General features: G+C 53.1%; 1 protein-coding gene across 1 annotated transcript in view; it reads left to right on the top strand.

The window, feature by feature from the left end:
* Positions 1-1,797: 1,797 nt before the first annotated feature.
* The window catches only part of SCN4B (sodium voltage-gated channel beta subunit 4), a 27,915-nt gene continuing 5,562 nt past the window's right edge, over positions 1,798-24,150 (top strand). Inside the window, exons 1-4 of the mRNA XM_045370964.3 lie at positions 1,798-1,978; positions 9,351-9,523; positions 10,512-10,740; positions 21,648-21,777. Of these exons, the coding sequence (XP_045226899.2) occupies positions 1,918-1,978; positions 9,351-9,523; positions 10,512-10,740; positions 21,648-21,777 (593 nt within the window). The 5' untranslated portion in view covers positions 1,798-1,917. The remainder of the gene's footprint in view (positions 1,979-9,350; positions 9,524-10,511; positions 10,741-21,647; positions 21,778-24,150) is intronic.

Raw genomic sequence — 24,150 nt, 5'->3', positions numbered from 1 at the left:
AGCCCTTGAATGTACACCCGATATGGTCAGCTCTTGAAAGGACAGATCTGGGGAATAGGGGGAATTCCAGGGTTCCTGATACCCAGAGTACAGTCTGGAAGGGGAGGAGGTGCATGTCCCTGTCTGCCCTGCCCCCTTGGTCCCATGGACTCATTCTCCAGTGAGAAGGGGCATGGCCGGAGGAGGGCCAGAATGAGGGCCTTTGAAACCAGGAATCCAGGGCTGAGGCTCCTGTTGCCCAAGTCTAGGGGTAACATTGCTCTTAGTATGCCTAGGAGGCAAATATTATTGCATTCACCATTTTATAGATGAGGAGCAGAGGCTCCCCCGGAACACTGTGTAACTTGCTCAAAGCCATACAGTCATAAATGGTGGCGCTGCCGGAGCCTCTGTGCCACTATAGGGAAGGCAGCGACCCTCTCTCCTGAGAAAGCAAACAGACATTCAGCATTTTGCCTGCAACCTCAAGGGGTCCGCTGTTACTCCGAAGCCCACCCAGAGACCCCTGTTAAGAAGGTGGCGTGTTGGTGCCCCTGCAGCAGAAGTCAGACCATGAAGTGGGAGCAGGTTTCCCAGTTCGGACCAGTCCTAGACAGTAAAGATGGCCTGTGATGCAGGGAGGGTCTTGGATGGTTGGAAAGGTGCTCAGGAGGAGATCTACTCATTTACAGAACCACCAGCCCAAGTAGCACCGCTCAGGTGAAACTCTTTCACTTGGGACTGTCTGGGAAAAGGCTTACTCGTTCACAGCCTCGCCTCAGCCCTCTGACCTGGTTGTCACCTCGGACTCCTGCACCCCTACCCCAAAAGGGAGGCCGAGGGAGTCTGCGGTTCCGAAGAAAACCGGAGAGTTGGAGGAGGGCGAAAAGGCAGAGTCTGAGGGGGAGGGCCTAGGTAGGAAAAATGAGGAGCAGGGTGCAGGGGGAGGGAAATGGGGCGCAGGACACAGACCAGGAGCGGGCCGTCCTGCTCCCTAACCTGGAGCATGGCGATTTCCAAGGGGTCCATGGAGAAACGTGGGGCGGGGTGGCGGGTGGGGGAAGGGAGGGCGGGGGCAGTTTGCAATTGGAAAGCTCTGTTCCGGGCTTCCTAAAACAACCGCCGGAGTTGCTGAGCGATGGGGCTGAAGGTGGCGGGAGCGGGTCCCAAAGCTGCACGCGCGCCAAATCGCACGGCCACCGAGGAGGCGCAGGCTGCAGTAGGCAAGCCCGCACACGCCCACCCGTTGTTGCGGTGTCCGCTGCGGACTTTAGAGCGGTCTCTTGGCGGTCCTGGGAAAGGAAGCCACTAACCTTCCCGTGTTCCCCCAAGCAGAACAAAACAGCCTTCCAACAACCGAAAAGCTCCACCTCTACTCCCCTCTGAACTATGTTCCTAATTGGCAGCTCAGCGCATGGGATGATGCGGGTGGCTGCAGGCCGGCCCTGCAGTGCCAGCCGCAGCAGCCCAGCCCCACCGGAGAGGGAGTTGGGGGTATGGCCTGGTCCCGGGGCTCCGGGACCGCGAGGCGGGGCGCGCCCGGAAGGGTGCGCAGCGGGCGGGGGCTCCCTGGGCTCCGCGGCGGCCACCGCCCCTCCTGCGGCTGGAGCGCTTCCAGAGCAAAGGCGCAGCCTCGCTCGCCGCTGCGCTCGCTCAGTCTTCCTCCCGCTCCTGCTCCGGCTCCTCCTCCTCCTTCCCTCCCGCCGCGGCTCCAGCAGCCGGCTCCCAGCAGCGGGCGAGCGCGCCTCCCCCTCCGCTCCTTTCCTCCCCCTCCTCTCGCTCTCTGCCCGCTAACTTTCCCGAGCCCCGACCCGCGGCGCAGAGCTCCGGGGTAGCTTCGTGGCGGAACACCGACCTCGGGCGGAGAGCGCGGCTGTGCCCAGTATCCCATCCCCGCGCCCCCCGCCCCCCCCCGCGCCCTCCGGAGAGAACAGGACTATGCCCGGGGCTGGGGACCGAGGCAAAGCCCCGGCGAGATGGCTGGGCACTGGGCTTTTGGGTAAGGCAGCCCCAGCTTGGTCTCTTCTCTTGCCTCCCCCGACCCCCAGAGAAGGGGACACTCGAGAAGGAAGATGCCTTGGATAGGGTGGGCTTTGGAGTGCGGCACGGAATGCGGACCGTGGCCGCCGGCTTCCTGCCTGGTTCATAGGCTGTGCTCCCTGGGGACCGTGCGCGTCCCTCTCTGCCCCAGCAGCCCGCCAGTCTCAGGATGAGTTTTTTTGCTGTCTCTGGCACCTTTGGCTCCAGGTTTTTGGAGCTGGATCTTGGGGCTGCAGCGCGGGTCTCCCGAGTTCAGAGGTTCAGGATGCTGGAGGAGAGGGTCCGTGCCTTGGGTGCAGGGGGTACCAGGTGGGTTGCTCGTGTGACTGTTGGGATGATGGTTTGCATCCCTGCTCAGAGCCGTTTGCTTGTTTCCCAGGCACCAGGCATGCACCAATTGGGGGTGGGGGAGTCCCCTTCTTCCTGGGCCCTTTTCCTGCTTTGCTCCTCTGCCCTCTACCTCCCTCAGGAGCCACTGCCTTCTCCACAGCAGCACCCCAAAGCTGGAAGGGGCTGGAGGGGCTTGCGGGATCATTCAAGACCCTTTAGGAAGGGCCTTGTCTGTCTTCCTACAAAGAGATTCCGTAGGGAAGACCTGTTTGACCTGCCCCCGGCTCTTCATTTTTGGAGTGAATATGGAGACAGAGGAGACTTGTCCAGAGGACACGGAGGAAGAAGCATTATTAATATCTATTAATATGCACATGAGAGTTTTGAGTGTCAAACTCCAAGAGATTAGGGACTGATATTTATTAGTCCAGAATGTAATCTCCTCATAAATCATAGCCAGACTTTAATGTAAACCGACTCCATCTCTGGCAACGGCATCTCTTCCTGTTTATATTGGTCAGATTTGGCTTTCGGCAGCTCCCTGCATTGGGAAAGACACACGATGTAGGTATTTGTGCTGAAAACAGGGAGATAGAAGCCTATAAGGGAAGTGGCTACTATTTCTGCGAATGTAAACTGTGTGCAGATCTATCAGGTTGGTGGCTGGTGGTGAAGAGGGGAGAGAGTATTTCTTGTACTTGGGATGTTTATTTACCTCCGTACAGCGAGGTGGAAGACACCCGTGTTTTCTCCTGTACCTTTGGCACAGATGTCATGCTGGTTTCACAGTGACCTTAATGAAGTGGGCGTCAGTGAGGCCTGAGGCTCCTTTTCACAGGGTGGGCACAACGTCATTCCATGCTTCTTCCCCCCATCGAATCTCAGATCAGCCCAGGTCCCCATGGTGGCAATGGCAGGGGTAAAGGGTCACTGAGGAATTCAAACTCAGTCAGTCATTAAACGACCCCACTTCACACCTCTGGCTTCTGTTCCTGGGTGGGGGATGCCAGTCCCTGGTTTGTTAGAATACTCATAGAACCAGGCCTCTGTGGACAACCGAGAGGGCTCTGAAAATGATGTATGTGTGTGTGTGCGCGCACGCGCATGTGTGTAAGGGGGATTGTGGGCATAGTCTCCGTACATTTCTCCAGGTGGAAGCCCCACCTTCTCCAAGGACTGTTCAGGTGTATAGACCAGGTAGGGGCTAAGGCCTGTTGATGGAGGTTTAGATGAATTTCTGAGCTACGCTTTGGGAGCCCAGGAGACAGCAGAGTGACTTGTAGGTGGGAGACCTGCCGGCACCAGGACTGGCCTCATCTGCTCTGTCCCCTGCCCCTCTGGTCTGCAGAGGGACTCCAACCAAGGTCCCTTTGGCCCTTGACCAGGCAACACTGACTGAGCCCTCACAGGGGCATTGATGACATCCTTGCTGTCAGTCCAGTAGGGGAGACACAGAGATGACTGGACAGCCAACTGGAAGTGTTCCCTGGGAGCATCAGAGCTGGCAGGGACTTTGGGAAGCAAAGCACAGAATTCTCCTAGGGATGAGGAAGTCATGGTCCAGAGAGGGATGGTGACTTGTCTAGGGGCGCATGGCCAATTGATGGCCAAGTGGGACAGAATCTGAGTTTCTTGGGCTCTGTCACACCACGCTGCTTCCCAGTTAACTCAAGTCTGGTGAGGGGGAAGGTTAATAGGGATTGTGCTTAGGGCTGAAGAATAAGTGAGGCTCTGGGGCATGGGCGTGGAAGGATAAAGACTTGGGGGGCCTAGAGCTGCTATTTTCATAGCTTTGGAGACTGGGTACAGAGCAGTGAACTTCCAGGAGTCCTCTTCCCCTCTTCCCATATCAAACCCAGTCTCACAGACTGAGACCAAAGTGATTTCTGATAACCTAACAAAATGCCCTTTTCTTAAACTGAGAAGCAGTTTCCAAGGCTGTATTATTGCAATTGAGGTTTATGTGCTTTCCTATCTCTTCCTAAGCATGTAACTGGTAATCTCTCTGTCCTGCCCACTCCTTCCTTGTTCCCCCATTTACTTAATTGCTGTGATCTGTGTTTAATTATCACTTGTGAGGGTGCTCTGTTGCACAACCCTATTTCCCCTGGTGTGTGCTTATTAACGGCTTGTTTAATGAGAATGCAATTAAGGAGAGGGTGCACAGTCCCACTCAGAGGGAGAAAAAGGAAAGAAGAAGCAAGGAGACTGTGGAGAAGAAGAGAGGAAAGGGGAGAAGTGGAGGGAGTTTGAATCTGGAATCCTGGGTTTGAACCTGGAAAACACGCTTAATTCTCCTTCTGAACCTGCTGGAGGTGCAAGCCTGTGGGGGCACCTGGGAGAGAAGGCTGGAGTCCCAAAGCTCTTTTGACTGGCTCCCTTCTGGTGGGATCAGCATGAGAGGGAGACTGGGCACAGCAGACCATCTTGCCCTGCTGCCAGTCCTCAAGGAGGTATAGGAATCTTTGCATAAGCCAGGGGTGGGCCATGCCAGCACAACCTGCTCTCTGGCCTGTAAGAGGAGGGACAGGCATGCTGCTGGGACTTGTTTGCAAAGCTGGTTTCATTGAGCATCCGCTGCTGTCTCAGGGGCATGCTTTCATCCCAGCAAAGCTCCTGGGGGTGGGCAGGAAGCAGGCAGGTTGCCTAGGGAGAGGGAACTGAAATCTTTCCTTTGTCTCTGGGCCCAGGGGCCTTGCCTGGCCCAGCCCTGCCTCCCAAAGCCCCCAGGGCCTGCACCCCAGGAGGGGTCCTGTCCTGCTGGCCTCGGCCCACTTTCTGCACCCAGCTCTAACTTTGAGCCTTTCTAACTCTCCCTGGGCCAGAGTGTATCAGCCTCCCTATCAAAGTCAGCCGTGTGTCCACTCGCCGTGCCAGCAAGCCCTCAGAGCTACACTTAGAGTGGCTACCAGCCTGCCCCTCTTTCCTGGGGTGGTTGTGAGTGATCCCTGGATGTGGGAAAAGGTGGTGGAATGTTTCCTGCCTCCACATTTGCCTTGGGATAAATGGTAGCTGCCATAAGATTCCTGCTGGTGTGAATATTTAATAATGTGATTTGCATGTGCTGAATACTTTTCCACTTTAACAAAAGTGTTCCTGAGTCAGTCCTCAGACAAAACCCCAGATAGGATGGCAGGGGGCCGAGGACTTCAGAGAAGGCAAAGAAAATAGCTGCTCTGAGAGTGGCTAAGTGGATAGGGCCTTTTAGGGAGGAAAAGCAAGGTTTTGGGGTTCAGGATGGAATTCCACGGGATCATGACTGGGAAGAGTTGTTCCTCAAGTCCACAATGCCAGAAAGAGGCTCCCCACTCTCAAACACACACATGTGCACTTTAACATTCTAGAATTAAGTTCAGAAAAGAGCAAAGCAAGGCTTTCTTTACTCCAGGGAAACGGCCACATGGAAATAAGCCAAGAAGTGGTACAGGGTGAAAATACAGATCAATGTGGGAATGGCCTGGAGACATTCTTGGCTGACACTGGTTATTCAGGGAAGCTAGGGGTGCCCTGGCTACCTGTGATGAGGGATACCCTTGTCCCCTGCTCCCCTTTCAAATACCATCCTCCTCTATCTGCAGGGTGCCCACTCATGGAAGCCCCTCTTGTGTTTTACAATCTCCTGTTTTGGCTTCACACCAACCTTGAGAAGTAGGAAAGAGGCATCCCTGCCCTGGCTTGGGGATACGCACACCGGATGTGGCACCTCTGACTTTCTCAAGGTCAGCTGGCAGAGTGGGGCCTGTCTTGCGCATGCTCACCAGTCCTCTCCAGGGTTGGTCATCCTGAAGCAGCCCTCGGGGGGCCTTTGTGGACCAACACCTGCCCCTGGTTCCTCCCTCTCCCCCAGAGCAACCTCGTAGGAGACACTGAGTTCAGTGGGAGGCAGGCCCCTCAGCTTTCTCGTGCATGACCCTCCCAGACATAACTGGCCGGACTGCATGACTCCCAGCTGGGAGGGCCGTGCGCTGAAGAAGCCAGGCTTGCTCCCCCTCTCTGATGCTTTCACTTGGACAGGGCTCTGGACTCTGTGAAACCATTTCTGTCGGTTTTCATTTTCCCCTTCCAGCTACTGAGGAAGTAGCAATGCTTCACTTGCAGAGTCCTGAGTGTATTGGAGTTAAGTCATCCACATAGACGCACACAAATCAGGCAGAAATGTGTACTGTGTCATGAGCCAGACCTTAAAGAAATAGTGTACTCCTCTCTTCTAGACCCGTCTTTTGCTCATTTTTGCTTCTATTTAAAGCAACCAACAAGATTTCCCTTTTCGCATGCATCTGTTGTGCTCTTGAATATCTCTTTCTGGCTGGGGTTGAGGTGGGGAGATTTGGGCACTGATTTGAGTTGCCCCATCTCCTCCGGGACCCTGATTCCTGGACCGGTATGCTGATGAGGAGCAGCCACACTCCTTGGTGCCCTGAGGGAGGCCATTAGCTATCAGGAAGCTGCGTTGTCTGACAGCTTCCCTGTCCACTGCTCTGCATTCACTTCCTGTTTGTGGGGGCTACGGAGGGTGAGAAGCAGAGTCGGTGTCTCCCACCAGAAGGTTCTAGTGCTGGCTGCAGACTGGAGAGTGGGATCTTGTGTCTGGCTTCTGTCCTTAGACCTCTGGGGGAGATGGGGCGGAGGAGGGCAGAGATAAACAGAAAGGCAGGAGTTCTATGGAATGCTAAGCCCTGATCAGTGTTTTCTTGGAGAGCACGGTTGGTCACAGAGTGGTGAAAGGGGGGCTAATATCTGAATGCTGCTTATGCCACTCACTGGGTGTGTGGCCATGAGCAAGGTAATCTCTTTAAGCCTGTTTCCTCATTTGTTTATTGAGAAGGAAAATGTAACTTATAGGATTATGATGAAGGTTAATAATAGTAACCTAAAGGATTATGATGAGACAGTGTATATAAAATACCTCTCCTATCCTATAGTAACTGCTCAGTCTCAAATTCACCATTTACTGTGTGGCCCTGGGCAAGTCAACTTAACCTGTCTGAGCCTCAATTTCATCATATATAAAATGGGAACATTATACATGCCTTTGAGCATTCTAATAAAAGTTGGAGTTAGTATCCACAAATCCTCTGGCACCGTGGTTCTCGGAGTGTGGTCCCTGCTCACAGCATCTCCTAGGAACTTTTTAGAAATGTAAAAGCTCAGGTTCCACTCCAGACCTTCTGGATCAGAACTCCAGGGGCTGGGTGGAGCCAGCTGTAGCTGTTCTGTAGGGGATTCTGATGACTCTCAAGTTTGAAAACCATGGCTCTAGAACAAATTCTGGCTGGCCATGAATCCTAGAAGCTGACCAAAAATGAAGGCTAATTGAAATAACTTCCCAGCACTAATCAGAGCCCTGGTGGGCAGATCCGGATCTCGCAGGCAAGTTACCTAACCTCTCCAGGCTCAGTTGTCTCACCTACAATGTGGACCTATAATAGTAGGTGACTCATAGGACAGGTGAGGATGAAATGTGCCTGGCACATAGTAGATGCTCAGTTAATATCAGTTATTACTACTGTCACCGGCAGTGGCTGGATCCCGGTGGGATTACTGGACCACGGGGAGTGATTTTAGGGCTTGGGGCTATGAGCACTCCACTTTGTCATCAGAAGTTAAGGGCACAGGAAGAAGCTGAGCCGGCAGGGCTACCAGCTCTCCTTGGAAATCCTTTTCTGTCATTTGAAAAGCATTGCTAAGACGCATTATCATCTGGTGGGGGCAAAACAAGAGGTTTATGATGCAGAACAGGGAATTAAGTTAGACAACACAGGGCCTTCCTGAGAGTGCGGGTGGAAGGTGCCAGTTTCCCCTAGGGACGAGGAGAGGCAGGCATCCACTTCCGGACACCCGCCCCCACCGACCTTGAGGCGAGTGGGGTTTCCTTGAGGCATCTGCAGGACATGGGGTGGGGAGGGGGCGGGGAACCAGGCCCCCTTACAAGGACACGGAGCGGGAGTTTGGAGGCCGTGAGCGGAGCGGCCTTGTCCCAGCGGAGAGGGGTCGCATCGGAGTGCTGGGGAGGAGGTTCGAAGCGTGAGAAAGAAGCCTAGGGGCGCTCGGGGACGCACGGGGACGAGGGGGCGGAGTGTGGCAGGGAGGCCGGGCTGCTGGGCTCAGGAGGGGACCGCGTGTCCAGCGCCCTCCCCGTCCCGCCCCCGCGCGCGTGCACTTGGGCTGGCCGGGAATCCCTCCCCAGGGTGGCTTCTGCCTGTGACTTTCCCACCCTGGCTGCGCCCGCGCGCCCCCGCGGCTGCCCAGCTCCAAGACCCGCGTTCGTCCCCACCCGCGCCGTGTTCCTCCCCGCCCGGCAGTCTTCCTGCGGTTCCCAGGCTCCCGTTTGGCGGCCAGAGGGCGTCGGACTCGGCTGACCCAGCGAGGTCCAGCCCGAACGTGTCCTTCTGCCTCTCAGCCCCTGGGGGCCAGGGAGGAGCCTCCAGTACGGGGGAACGAGAGGCTGCTGGACGGCAGCCCGGGACTGCGGCGGCCGCGTTTCTCTTCCTCACCTTACGGGACCCGGCTCTTCCCCCACCCTTGACCGCCCCGCCCGCCCCGCCCGCCAGTCCTGAAAACCTGGCGGGAGGTGCGCACTGTCCTAGGGGAACTCCCCTGCAAACAGAAGGGAGCCCACCCTGCGCGTCCTGGGGTGGGTGCGACAGGAGCGCTTCCAGGCACTGCGTCCCCAGATGAGGGGCGGAGCGGGCGCGGTTCGCGGCAGCGGCCAGGCCTTCGTTTCCTTGGGTTGGGGTGACCCCTGGTGGTCATCCAGAGCGCCACAAGGGCTACTCCCTGATCCAGAATTCAGTCCTTTCCAGGGGAGAAATGGAGAATGATGGAGGGCAGCCCAGACGGTGTTAATTGGAGTAGAGAGCCATCCTCTCGAAGTTGGGACGGAGGGTGACAGAGACCTCCCTGCTGGCCAAGTCATTCCGCCCTGTCCGAGCATCCCCTTCCAGAGCTCCAGGCTGAGGTTTTGGTGGGGTTTTATTAAGGAGGCGGTGCTCCTTACACAGGCCTCTTCCTGCTCCCCGTAACCCTGTCGCTGGAGGTGTCTGTGGGAAAGGCCACCAACATCTACGCTGTCAACGGCACGGAGATCCTGCTGCCCTGCACCTTCTCCAGCTGCTTTGGCTTCGAGGACCTCCACTTCCGGTGGACCTACAACAGCAGTGACGCATTCAAGATTGTAAGTATTTGGAGGAAGGACAGTACAGCCCAGCCTCCCTTACCCATGCCTCCCCTCCCAGGCTCTGGTCACTTCCGGACTGAGAACCACTGCGATGGTCCCCAGAACCTTTTGCCACCCTTTCTCCCAGTATTCTTTTCAGAGCCTGCCAGGAAGAATGTAACTGGGAGAGATGCATAGATCGTGTTGCCAGCATTCGGGGACTGTTGGAATTCTTGGCTAGAGTCTTCCGTCTGGTCTTAAGAAATACCCGGAGCTTGGACTGCTTGTCTAAAAATCAATAGTTTAGTCTAACAAACAGGAGAGACAAAGGCCTTGGAAAGCTTGGAGAGAGGGAATGAGAAGAGTCTAAATGAGGCTGGACTGGCAGGGAAAGGAGAGAGGAAGGGAGAGAGGAGGGAGAGCTGCAGGATCATTGGTGGGGCTGCGATGGGAGTGGGAGTGAACCAATCAACAGGTATTTATTGAGTACTCACTCTACAATCTAGTGGGGGATCCAACCTGAGACTTTCACAGGGAAGCCACAAGAGACCAACTCTGGTTATAATTAAATGCTGACCTCAGAGGGTGCTGACGGGCAGAGCTGTGGGATTGATCCAGGTCTTGATAGAGGGCCAGAATTCAGATGCGCATGGTGTCAGCAGAGGCTGGGTGGGAGGTGACAGAGGGAAATGAGTTCAGTGTTTGCAGGAGTCATTACATAAAAGGCTTTTATGAAGAGAGCGGTAAGAGCTGTGCTGCATTCCAGGGAGACCTTAATAAAAGGAAATGGGTTTAGCCTGAAACAAGCAAAATTCAGGTTAAACAGGCAGAGCTATTGACGCTGGAAGAGGAAACTGTGGGGGGAAGGAGCAGGGTGTGACTGCAGGCTCTTCCTGGTCCTGGACAGGGAAGGTACTCAAGGAGTGGGCTGGTGTGATGTCATGACCCTTGAGGACCCTGATTCTTTCTTGGCCACATTCTCTCTCCAACGCCTTTCCTCCACCAGCTCATAGAGGGGACTGTGAAGAATGAGAAGTCTGACCCCAAGGTGACGTTGAAAGACGATGACCGCATCACTCTGGTAGGCTCTACTAAGGAGAAGATGAACAACATTTCCATTGTGCTGAGGGACCTGGAGTTCAGCGACACGGGCAAATACACCTGCCATGTGAAGAACCCCAAGGAGAATAATCTCCAGCACCACGCCACCATCTTCCTCCAAGTCGTTGATAGACGTATGCAGTAGGGGCTGGTACAGGGCAGTGGAGTGGGAAGGACTTGGGGGGCACCCAACTCAGCATTACAGTGAAATGGCAAAATGGACTGTGTTGGTGTTTTCTTTTGCTTTACACTTTCCAGAGTTGCTGGAGTTACATCTAAAAGCTAGAAGAGCTCAGCTTGAACACTTAATTCTGCTACCAAATAACTTATGAAATACTCTTAGCCTCTCTAAGCCTCGTTTTCCTCATCTGTAAAATGGGAATATGACTGCATTTTCCTGGAGTTGTGGTTAGAGAAGCTACATGTGAGTGTTTTGTGGCTAGTAAGGTTTTCTCCATATATACTGATTATTAATACCATTGGGTATTCCATTAGCAAAAATTGATTGAATGTCATGCATTGGACTAAAAAGTGCTGTGAGTGATACATCACATTCTTCCTTGAGGAATTCACAGTACAACGATAGAGTCGGGATTTTTGAAGAAAGTGAGAGAAGAGCCATGAGGGCGTCTTTGGGAAGACAGGGAGGGAGCAGTGAGTGCAAAGGCCTTGAGGCAGATGTGTGAAGAATCACAGCAGGCTAGTGCTGGAGCAGGGCAAGGAGTGAGAGATCAGTCAGGTGAAGCCAGATTGTGTAACCACCTTACTGGAAGGGTGAGTGAGGTGGGAGCCACTGGGAGCAGAGGAGTTAAGGCCTGAACAGGTTCACTCAGGCCCCTATGCCAAGAATAGATGATAGAGGGAGGAGATCAGTTAGGAAGCTATTGCAGACATCCACGGAAGAGGTGGCTTGGGCCAGGGCCAGGGGGATTGTGAGCCATCAGATTCTGGAATTTTATAAAGTTAGAGCCGTCAGGATTCTCAGGTAGATTGGATAAAGGGTTTGAATAAAAGGCATTGAAGAAGACTCCAAGGATTGTGGTTATAGCGATTGGGAGGATTAAGTTGTTCTCAGTAAACAGAAAAATAATCAAACATATTGACTGGGAGCATCATCTATGCATGAATATTCAGAAGCAAACTCTGTTGATTGGCCTTGTTATGTATTCAGCATTTCAAGGTGACTCCAAGATCGAACTGTTTTACACAGAAAGAACCACCCTGGAGGAAGCCTAGATTACACTCATTTATTAAATCATTTGGTTATCCAGTCACTCATTTATTTGGAGGAATTCAGCATGTTCCTCTCTATTTACAAGATCCGGTTCGGTCCGGTTCGGTCCAGTCTGATCCGGTGTGGTCCGGTCTGATCCGGTTCGGACTGGTCTGATCTGGTCTCGTCTGGTCTGGTCCGGTCTGATCCGGCTCGTTCCGGTTCGGTCCGGTCTGATCCGGTTCGGCCCGGTCTGGTCTGGTCTGGTCCGGTTTGGTCCGGTTTGGTCCGGTCCGATCCGGTCTGATCCGGTCTGATCCGGTCCGGTCCGGTCCAGTTTGGTCCGGTCTGATTGGGTTTCGTCCGGTCTGATCCGGTTTGGTTCGGTCTGATCCGGTTTGGTCTGATCTGATCTGGTCTGATCCGGATCCATCCGGTTTGATCCGGTCTGATCTGGTCTGATCCGGTCTGGTCCAGTTTGATCCAGTCTGGTCCGATTTCGTCTTTTCTGTCCGGTTTGGTCTAGTCTTATCTGGTCTCGTCTGGTCTGGTGCGGCCTAGTCTGATATGGTCTAGTCTAGTCTGATATGGTCTAGTCTGGTCCGATTTTGTCTTTTCTGGTGCGGTTTGGTCTAGTCTTATCTGGCGTCGTCTGGTCTGGTCCGGTCTCGACTGATATGGTCTAGTCTACTCTGGTCCGGTTTGGTCAAGTCTGATGTGGTCCGGTTTAGTCTGGTCTGGTCCGGTTTGATCCGGTCTGATCTGGTTCGATCCGGTTTCATCCGGTTTGATCCGGTTTCATCCGGTTCAAACCGGTCTGATCCGGTTTGATCCGGTTCGAGCCGGTTTCAGCCGGTTTCATCCGGTTCCATCCGGTCTGACCCGGTTTGATCCGGTTCCATCCGCTCCGATCCGGTTCGATCCGGTTCTATCCGGTCTGATCCGGTTCCATCCAGTCTCCGATCCGGTTCGATCCGGTTCTATCCGGTCTGATCCGGTTCCATCCAGTCTTATCCCGTTCGATCCGGTTCCATCCGGTTTGATCCGGCTCCATCAGGTTCCATCCGGGTTGATCCGGTCCGATCTGGTCTGATCCGGTTTGATCCGGTCTGAGCCGGTTCTATCCGGATCCATCCGGTTTGATCCGGTTTGAACCGGTTCCATCCGGTTTGAACCAGTTCCATCCGGTTTGATCCGGTTTGAACCAGTTCCATCCGGTTTGATCCGGTTTGAACCGGTTTGATCCGGGTTGAACCGGTTTGATCCGGTTTGACCGGTTCCATCCGGTTTGATTCAGTTTGAACCAGTTCCATCCGGTATGATCCGGTTTGAACCGGTTCCATCCAGTTTGATCCGGGTTGAACCGGTTTGATCCGGTTTGACCGGTTCCATCCGGTTTGATTCAGTTTGAACCAGTTCCATCCGGTTTGATCCGGTTTGAGCCGGTTCCATCCGGTTTGATCCGGTCCCATCCGGTCTGAGCCGGTTCCATCCGGTTTGATCCGGTTTGAACCAGTTTGAACCGGTTTGATCTGGTTCCATTCGGTTTGAACCAGTTTCATCGGGTTTGAACCAGTTTCATCCGGTTTCAACCGGTTCCTTCCGGTTTCATCCGGTTGGAACCCGTTTGATCCGGTTTGATCCGGTTTGAACCGGTTCCATCGGTTTGATCCGGTTTGAACCGGTTTGATCCGGTTTGATCCGGTTTGAACCGGTTCTATCCGGTTTGATCCGGTTTGAACCGGTTTGATCCGGTCCCATCCGGTTTGATCCGGTTAGAACCGGTTGGATCCCGTTTTATCCGGTTCGATCCGGTTTGAACCAGTTCCATCCGGTTTGATCCGGTTTGAAAGGGTTTGATATGGTTTCATCCGGTTCCATCCGGTTTGATCCGGTTTGAACCAGTTTCATCCGGTTTGAGCCAGTTCCGTCCGGTTTCATCCGGTTTGAACCGGTTCAATCCGGTTTGATCCGCTTTGATCCGGTGTGATTCGATTCCATCCGGTTTGAACTGGTTTAATCCGGTTCCATCCGGATTGAATAGGTTCCATCTGGTTTGATCCGGTTTCAACCGGTTACATCGACTTTGAACTGGTCCCATCCGGTTTGAGCCGGTTCCGTCCGGTTTAAACCGGTTTGATCCGGTTACATCCGGTTCCATCCGGTTCCATCCGGTTTGATCCGGTTTGAACCAGTTTGATCCGGTTCGATCCGGTGTGAGCCGGTTCCATCTGGTATGATCCGGTTTGAACCAGTTCAATTCGGTTTGATCCGGTTACAACCGATTTGATATGGTTTGATCTGGTCCCATCCGGTCTGAGCCGGTTCCATCCGGTTTGATCCGGTTTGAACCGGTTTGATCTGGTTCCAACCGGTTTCAACCGGTTTCATCCGGTTTGAACCGGTTTGATCCGGATCGATCTGGTTTGAAGCAGTTTCATCCGGTTTGATCCGGTTTGAACCGGTTTGATCTGGTTCCAACCGGTTTGAACCAGTTTAATCCGGTTTGTACCGGTTTGATCCGGATCGATCCAGTGTGAAACACTTTCAACCGGTTTGATCCGGTTTGAACGGGTGTGATCTGGTTCCAACCGTTTTGAACAAGTTTCATCCGGTTTGAGCCGGTTCCATCCGGTTTGATCCGGTTTGAACCGGTTTGATCCGGATCGATCCGGTTTGAACCAGTTTCACCCGGTTTGAACCGGTTCCATCCGGTTTGAACCGGTTTGATCCGGTTCGATCCGGTCTGAGCCGGTTCCATCCGGTTTGATCCGGTTCGAACCGGTTTGATCTGGTTCCACCCGATTTGAACCGGTTTCACCCGGTTTGAACCGGTTCCATCCGGTTTGATCCGGTTCGAACCGGTTTGATCTGGTTCCACCCGATTTGAACCGGTTTCACCCGGTTTGAACCGGTTCCATCCGGTTTGATCCGGTTTGAACCAGTTTCATCCGCTTTGAACCAGTTCCATCCGGTTTGATCCGGCATCAACCAGTTTGATCCGGATCGATCCGGTTTGAACCGGTTTCATCCGGTTTGATCTGGTTCGATCCGGTTCGATCTGGTTCGATCCGCTCTTAGCCGGTTCCATCCGGTTTGATCCGGTTTGAACCGGTTTGATCCGGTTCGATCCGGTCTGAGCCGGTTTCATCCGGTTTGATCCGGTTCGAACCGGTTTGATCTGGTTCCAACGGGTTTGAACCGGTTTCACCCGGTTTGAACCGGTTCCATCCGGTATGATCCAGTTTCATCCGGTTTGATCCGGGTCCATCCGGTCTGATCCGGTTTGAACACCCGGTTTGATCCGGTTCCATCCGGTTTGAACCGGTTTCACCCGGTTTGAACCGGTTCCATCCGGTATGATCCAGTTTCATCCGGTTTGATCCGGGTCCATCCGGTCTGATCCGGTTTGAACACCCGGTTTGATCCGGTTCCATCCGGTTTGATCCGGTTTGAACCGGTTTGAACCGGACTGATCCTGTTCCATCCGGTTTGAACCGGTTCCATCCGACTTGATCCGTTTTTATCCGGTTTGATCCGGTTTGAACCAGTTCCATCCGGCTTGAACCGGTTCCATCCGGTTTCATCCGGTTTGAACCAGTTTCATCCGGTTTGATCCGGTTCCATCCGGTTTGATCCGGTTTCATCCGGTTTGAGCCGGTTCCATCCGGTTTCATCCGGTTTGAACCGGTTTGATCCGGTTCCAACCGGTTTGAACCAGTTTCACCCGGCTTGAACCGGTTCCATCCGGTTTGATCCGGTTTGAACCGGTTTGATCCGGATCAATCCGGTTTGAGCCGGTTCCATCCGGCTTGAACCGGTTCCATCCGGTTTGATCCGGTTTGAACCAGTTTCATCCGGTTTGAACCGGTTTGATCCGGATCGATCCGGTTTGAACCAGTTTCATCCGGTTTGAACCTGTTCCATCCGGTTTGATCCGGTTTGAATCGGTTTGATCCGGTTCGATCCGGTCTGAGCCGGTTCCATCCGGTTGGATCCGGTTCGAACCAGTTTGATCTGGTTCCAACCGGTTTGAACCGGTTTCACCCGGTTTGAACCGTTTCCATCCGGTTTGATCTGGTTTGAACCAGCTTCATCCGGTTTGAACCAGTTCCATCCGGTTTGATTCGGTTTGAACCGGTTTCATCCGGTTTGAACCGGTTTGATCCCGATCGATCCGGTTTGAACCGGTTTCATCCGGTTTGAACCGGTTCCATCCGGTTAGATCCGGCTTGATCCGGTTCGATCCGGTCTGAGCCGGTTCCATCCGGTTTGATCCGGTTCGAACCGGTTTGATCTGGTTCCAAGCGATTTGAACTGGTTTCACCCGGTTTGAACCGGTTCCATCCGGTTAGATCCGGCTTGATCCGGTTCGATCCGGTCTGAGCCGGTTCCATCCGGTTTGATCCCGTTCGAACCGGTTTGATCTGGTTCCAAGCGATTTGAACCGGTTTCACCCCGTTTGAACCGGTTCCATCAGTTTCGATCCGGTTTGAACCAGTTTCATCCGGTTTGAACCGGTTCCATCCGGTTTGAACCGGTTCCATCCGGTTTGATCCGGTTTGAACCAGTTTTTTCCGGTTTGATCCGGTTCCATCCGGTTTGATCCGGTTTCAACCGGTTTGATCCGGATCGATCCGGTTTGAACCGGTTACATCCGGTTTGATCCGGTTTGAACCGGTTTGATCCGGTTCGATCCGGTCTGAGCCGGTTCCATCCGGTTTGATCCGGTATCAACCGGTTTGATCCGGATCGATCCGGTTTGAACCAGTTTCATCCGGTTTGAACCGGTTCCATCCGGCTTGAAGCGGTTCCATCCGGTTTGATCCGGTTTGAACCGGTTCCATCCGGTTTGTTCCGGTTCGAACCGGTTCCATCCGGTTTGATCCGGTTCGAACCGGTTTGATCCGGTATCAACCGGTTTGATCCGGATCGATCCGGTTTGAACCAGTTTCATCCGGTTTGAACCGGTTCCATCCGGCTTGAAGCGGTTCCATCCGGTTTGATCCGGCTTGAAGCGGTTCCATCCGGTTTGTTCCGGTTCGAACCGGTTCCATCCGGTTTGATCCGGTTCGAACCGGTTTGATCTGGTTCCAACCGGTTTGAACCGGTTTCACCCGGTTTGAACCGGTTCCATCCGGTTTGATCCGGTTTGATCCGGTTCCATCCGGTTTGATTCGGTTTGAACCGGTTTCATCCGGTTTGAACCAGTTCCATCCGGTTTGATCCGGTTTCAACCGGTTCGATCCTGATCGATCCGGTTTGAACCGGTTTCATCCGGTTTGAACCGGTTCCATATGGTTTGATCCGGTTTGATCCGGTTTGAACCGGTTTCACCTGGTTTGAACCGGTTCCATCCGTTTTGGTCCGGTTTGAACCAGTTTCATCCGGTTTGATCCGGTTCCATCCGGTTTGATCCGGTTTCAACCGGTTTGATCCGGATCGATCCGGTTTCAACCGGTTTGATCCGGATCGATCCGGTTTGAACCGGTTCCATCCGGTTTGATCCGGTTTGTACCGGTTTGAACCGGTTCCATCCGGTTTGATCCGGTTTGAACCAGTTTCATCCGGTTCGATCCGGTTCCATCCGGTTTGAACCGGTTTCATCCGGTTTGAACCTGTTCCATCCGGTTTGATACGGTTTGAACCGGTTTGATCCGGTTCGATCCGGTTTGATACGGTTCGAACCGGTTTGATCTGTTTCCAACCGGTTTGAACCGGTTTCACCCGGTTTGAACCGGTTCCATCCGGTTTGATCCGGTTTGAACCAGTTTCATCCAGTTTGATCCGGTTCCATCCGGTTTGATCCGGTTTCAACCGCTTAGATCCGGATCGATCCGGTTTGAACCGGTTCCATATGGTTTGATCCGGTTTGAACCGGTTTGATGCGGTTCGATCCGGTTTGATCCGGTTGAAGCCGGTTTGATCTGGTTCCAACCGGTTTGAACCGGTTTCACCCGGTTTGAACCGGTTCCATCCGGTTTGATGCGGTTTGAACCAGTTTCATCCGGTTTGATCCGGTTCCATCCGGTTTCATCCGGTTTGAACCGGTTTGATCCGGTTCGATCTGGTCTGAGTCTGTTCCATCCGGTTTGATCCGGTTCGAACCGGTTTGATCTGGTTCCAACCGGTTTGAACCGGTTTCACCCGGTTTGAACCGGCTCCATCCGGTTTGATGCGGTTTGAACCAGTTTCATCCGGTTTGATCCGGTTCCATCCGGTTTGATCTGGTTTGAACCGGTTTGATCCGGTTCGATCTGGTCTGAGTCTGTTCCATCCGGTTTGATCCGGTTCGAACCGGTTTGATCTGGTTCCAACCGGTTTGAACCGGTTTCACCTGGTTTGAACCGGTTCCATCCGGTTTGATCCGGTTTGAACCAGTTTCATCCGGTTTGATCCGGTTCCATCCGGTTTGATCCGGTTTCAACCGGTTTGATCCGGATCGATCCGGTTTGTACCGGTTCCATCCGGTTTCATCCGGTTTGAACCGGTTTGATCCGGTTCGTTCCAGTCTGAGCCTGTTCCATCCGGTTTGATCCGGTTCGAACCGGTTTGATCTGGTTCCAACCGGTTTGAACCGGTTTCACCCGGTTTGAACCGGTTCCATCCGGTTTGATCCGGATCCATCCGGTTTGATCCGGTTTGAACCGGTTTGATTCAGATCGATCCGGTTCGAACCGGTTCCATCCGGTATGAACCGGTTCGATCCGGTTCTATCCGGATTGAACCCGTTCCATCCGGTTTGATCCGGTTTCAACCGGTTAGATATAGTTTGAACCGGTCCCATCCGGTTTGAGCCGGTTCCATCCAGCTTGAACCGGTTCCATCCGGTTTGATCCGGTTTGATCCGTATCGATCCGGTTTGAACCAGTTTCATCCGGTTTTTACCGGTTCCATCCGGTTTGAACCGGTTTGATCCGGTTTCACCCGGTTTGAACCGGTTCCATCCGGTTTGATCCGGTTTGAACCAGTTTTTTCCGGTTTGATCCGGTTCCATCCGATTTGATCCGGTTTCAACCGGTTTGATCCGGATCGATCCGGTTTGAACCGGTTACATCCGGTTTGATCCGGTTTGAACCGGTTTGATCCGGTTCGATCCGGTCTGAGCCGGTTCCATCCGGTTCGAACCTGTTTGATCTGGTTCCAACCGGTTTGATCTGGTTCCAACCGGTTTGAACCGGTTTCACCCGGTTTGAGCCGTTTCCATCCGGTTTGATCTGGTTTGAACCATTTCCATCCGGTTTGATCCGGTTTGAACCGGTTTGATCCGGATCGATCCGGTTTGAACCGGTTTGAACCAGTTTCATCCGGTTTGATCCGGTTCCATCCGGTTTGATCCGGTTTGAACCGGTTTGATCCGGATCGATCTGGTTTGAACCGGTTTCATCCGGTTTGAACCTGTTCCATCCGGTTTGATCCGGTTTGAACCGGTTTGATCCGGTTCGATCCGGTTTGATCCGGTTTGATCCGGTTCGAACCGGTTTGATCTGTTTCTAACCGGTTTGAACCGGTTCCATCCTGTTTGAACCGGTTTGATCCGGTTCCATCCGGATTGAACCCATTCCATCCGGTTTGATCCGGTTTCAACCGGTTAGATATAGTTTGAATCGGTCCCATCCGGTTTGAGCCGGTTCCATCCAGCCTAAAGCGGTTCCATCCGGTTTGATCCGGTTTGAACCAGTTTCATCCAGTTTGAACTGGTTCCATCCGGTTTGATCCGGTTTGAACCTCTTTGATCCGGTTTTATCCGGTTTGATCCGGTTAGATCCGGTTTGAACCGGTGTGATCCAGTTCCATCCGGTTTGATCCGGTTTGAACCGGTTTGATCCGGTTTCCGTTTCCATCCAGTTTGATCCAGTTTGAACCGGTTTGATCCGGTTTGATCCGGTTTGAACCGGTTTGATCCAGGATAGATCCGGATCAAACCGGATCAGACCGGATCACACAGGGTCAGACCGGATCAAACCTGACCAGACCAGACCAGACTAAACCGGACCATATGAGACTGGACTAGACCATATCAGACTAGAACGGACCAGACCAGACGAGAGCAGATAAGACTAGACAAAACCGGACCAGAAAAGACGAAATCGAACACACCGGATCAAACTGCACTAGACCGGATCTGACCGGATCAGACTGGACCACCGGATCGGACCTGATCAGACCGGATCAGACCGGATCAGAATGGATCAACCCGAATCAGACTGGATCAGACCGGATCAGAATGGATCAACCCGGATCAGACCTCATCGAACCGGATAGAACCGGATCAGACCAGATCAAACCGAATCGAACCAGATCAAACCGGATCAGATCGGATAGAACCGGATCAGACCGGATCACACCGGATCAGACTGGATCGAACCAGATAGAACCGGATCGGACCGGATGGAACCAGATCAAACCGGATCAGACCGGATGCAACCGGATCGAACCGGATGGAACTGGATCAGACCGGATCAGACCGTTTCGAACCGGATTGAACCAGACCAAACTGGATCGAACCGGATGGAACCTGATCGAACCGGATCCGGATCAGACCGGATGGAACCGGATCAAACTGGATGGAACTGGAACAAACCGGTTAAGATCGGATGGAACCGGATCAAACCGGATCAAACCAGATGGGACCGGATCAAACTGGATATAACCAGTTCAAACCGGATAAAACCGGATGGAACCGGATCAAAATGGATGGGCCCGGATCAGACCGGATCTAACCGGATGAAGCCGGATGAAACCGGATCAGACCGGATCAGACCGGATCAGACCGGTTCAAACCAGATGGAGCCGGAACAAACCAGAAAAGACTGGATGGAACCGGATCAAACCGGATCAGACCGGATTCGATCCGGTCTGATCCGGTCTGGTCCAGTCTGATCCGGTTCTATCCAGTTCGATCTGGTCTGATCCGGTTTGATCCGGTTTGATCCGGTTCTGTCTGGTTTGGTCCGGTCTGATCCGGTTGGTCTGATCCGGTTTGGTCCAGTCTGATCCGGTGTGGTCCGGTTTGGTCCAGTCTCATCCGGTTTGATCCGGTCTGGTCCGGTTTGGTCCGGTTTGGTCCGGTCTGGTCTGGTTTGGTCTGGTTTGGTCTGGTCTGGTTTGGTCTAGTCTGATCTGGTCTCGTCTGGTCTGGTTTGCTCTCGTTTGGTCTTGTCTGGTCTGGTCTTGTGTCCTTTGGTCTAGTCTTATCTGGTCTCGTTTGGTCTGGTTTGGTCTGGTCTGGTCTCTTTGGTGGAGAGGAGGAAGACTGGGTGGAGCAGGTTCGGGAATCAGTCAGGAGTTCAGTTTTCAGATGAAGAAAACGAGGCTAGGGGGGTTCAATTACCTGCCCAACATTGCCAGCTAGTTAGTGACAGTTAAATCCCGTACTTGAAATTCAGACTATCTGACTCCAAACGCTTCTCACCATCTAAGAGGTATCATAGGGAGGTTCTTAATTTTTTGTGGGTGAGTAAAGGAGGTCTAGAAAGAGGCAATGGAATTTTCTTCTGGTAATTTCGGGATCAAGTCACCACTCAAACTTGAGTGTTATGGGCTCCAATTCTGATTTGTTCCCGAACTTGTGTGAGCACATCTACGGGAGGGCATGTGAGGGGTGGGGGAGAGGGCCCCTTATGTGTGCCCTAGCCTGATGGATGCCATGCTCTGCCTCTCCAGCTTCCTGCTGCAGGCCTGGGGAGGGCTGGGGGTCTGGGAGTGGATGTGCCCCAGATGCCAGGGGGTGGAGTCTACATGGCCCTTGTACTGCCACGGTGCTCGACTCCAGGTAACCCTTGCTCCCTTTGTGCCTTCCCTTTCCTCCCTACTCGGGCCACACAGTGGAAGAAGTGGACAACACAGTGACACTCATAATTCTGGCTGTCGTGGGCGGGGTCATCGGGCTCCTCATTCTCATCCTGCTGATCAAGAAACTCATCGTCTTCATCCTGAAGAAGACTCGGGAGAAGAAGTGAGTTGACCTGGAGCACACTCCTGTCCTCCCAGCAGCCCACCACCCTCTCATCTACCCCCATCAGCTTTCAGCCTTCCACCTGCCTCCTCATTCCCCCCATTCCCATTCCTACCGCTCTCTGTTCTATCCCTGCCACCCCCACCCCATCTCTCAGTCCCCCTCCTCGCTTTCTTTCTTCCCCATCCTCCCAATGTGTATTTATTGAATACGTTCAATTCATTGAATACACAAACGCCAGCCACCTACTCTTCCTCATCCCACTGTCTTCCTTCCCGTCCCATTAGCCTCTCTTTCCATTTGTACCACCCAACTGAGAGCCTTACCAAAGGACTCAGGGAGCCTTTGAAAAAATCAGAGAAAATATAAGATTTCATGTACAGAGACTCTAAAATGGGAAGACCCTTCTAGGGAGATGGGAGTGAAATTCTTCTGTTAGGAAATTCTGAAACTTCAGTAGGGGGTGATTTTTTAAAAGTTTGAAATGGCAGCTATGGCCTCCCAGGGAGCCCTAGGAAAAGTTCAGGTATAAAAATAGACATCTATAAGGGGAAGGGGAGGGAGGATAGGGAGGTACGGAGGGTACAACCCTCAAGCCTAGAGTTTTTGGAACAGTATCAGACAGGCTCCAGAGCAGCATGTGGTGAACGTTGCAAAACTAGAGCAGGGAAAAGGCATTTGAAAGTTGTGTCCTGAGCAAGATAGATGTGACGAGATGGCTTCCCATTGGAACAGAGAGGGTGATGGTAACCACGAGATCCAGAGAAGGGAGAAATGCTCTGCTCTGCTCCTGTTTGCTGAAGCATTCTGCTCTGCTGAGAAGAGGGAATTCCTCTGGAAAGGGCAGAACTTACTCTGGAAAGAGGGAGTGGAAGTTGGAGGTAGGGAGGGGATGTACAGGTAGCAACACTGGGGCTGTGGACCAGGGGAGGACCCCAGAACTGGTTTGTTGATGAAGAGCTCCAGGGTTGTCTGCCTGCCTTGTGGCCAGAGGCTGTGAGGGTTTTGGTGATCTTGTGAGGGGCCAGAAGTGTGGAGCTTGACTACGTTCTGTTTTTAATAACCAGTCTTACTATCGATGGATGGAGAACATATTTGTCAATATATGGTTTACAAGCACCTAGAAAAGACAACAGTGTTCCTTCAGAGTCACAGTGAGTTGTGTTTTTTTTTTTTTTTTTTTTTTTTGAGACGGAGTCTTGCTCTGTCCTCCAGGCTGGAGTGCAGTGGCTGGATCTCAGCTCACTGCAAGCTCTGCCTCCTGGGTTCATGCCATTCTCCTGCCTCAGCCTCCCGAGTAGCTGGGGCTATAGGAGCCCGCCACCTCGCCTGGCTAGTTTTTTGTATTTTTTAGTAGAGACAGGGTTTCATCGTGTTAGCCAGGATAGTCTCAATCTCCTGACCCAGTGATCTGCCCGTCTCGGCCTCCCAAAGTGCTGGGATTACAGGGTTAAGCCACTGCACCCAGCCCACAGTGAGTTTACTAAAAACAAAACATGCTAAGCTGGATGTGCGTGCCTGAAGTCCTGGGCACTGCGGTGGAGGAGGGACACACTGAAGTCGGAGCATGTCCAGCTCAGGGCAGTCAGGGTGGAACGGCTCCCAGGAGGTGTCTTCCCATCTGACCATCTCTCCTTCCTGCTGTCTTCTGCTCCATCCCACCAAACTCTGCCCAGACCTGGCTTGAAGCCAAACCCACTGCCTGCTCTGCCCCTTCCATGGACTCTGTTCTTCTCTTAATACCGCTGGTCACAGAGAGCTCAGGGAGGAAGGGGTAGGGGGCCTGGGGAGAGGGACTCCGTCCTCACCATACTTCTTGCTGGCCTGGACCCCTCCCCCTGCTGTGGCACAGCCTGGGAATGGACCCCTGGGAACAGCACCTGGTGCCTTTTGCTTTCTGCCATGTTGAGACAACTAGGTGACAGCTAAGCTTTATTGAGAACTTTCTTTTTTTCTCTTTTTGAGACAGTCTCACTCTGTTGCCCAGGCTGAAGTGCAGTGGCACGATCTCAGCTCACTGCAACCTCCGCCTCCCAGGTTTAAGTGATTCTCCTGCCTCAGCCTCCCTAGTAGCTGGGACTATAGGCACGTATTATCATGCCTGGCTAACTTTTGTATTTTTAGTAGAGACGGGGTTTTGCCATGTTGGCCAGGCTGGTCTCGAACTCCTGACCTCAAGTAATCCGCCTGCCTTGGCCTCCCAAAGTGTTAGGATTACAGGCATAAGCCACTGCTCCTGGCCAGTTGAGAACTTTCTACATGCCAGACACTGTTCTAAGTACTCATTTCTGCTTCCAGCAACCCCATGCAGAAGGTGTCATCCCTACATCTATTTCACAAATGAGGGAACTGAGGTACAGAGAGGTTAGGTGA

Source organism: Macaca fascicularis, chromosome 14 (genome assembly GCF_037993035.2).
Source record: "Macaca fascicularis isolate 582-1 chromosome 14, T2T-MFA8v1.1".
Taxonomy (NCBI): Eukaryota; Metazoa; Chordata; class Mammalia; order Primates; family Cercopithecidae; genus Macaca; species Macaca fascicularis.
The sequence above is the reverse complement of the archived record's forward strand: the minus strand, read 5'-3'. Positions and strand labels throughout refer to the sequence as shown.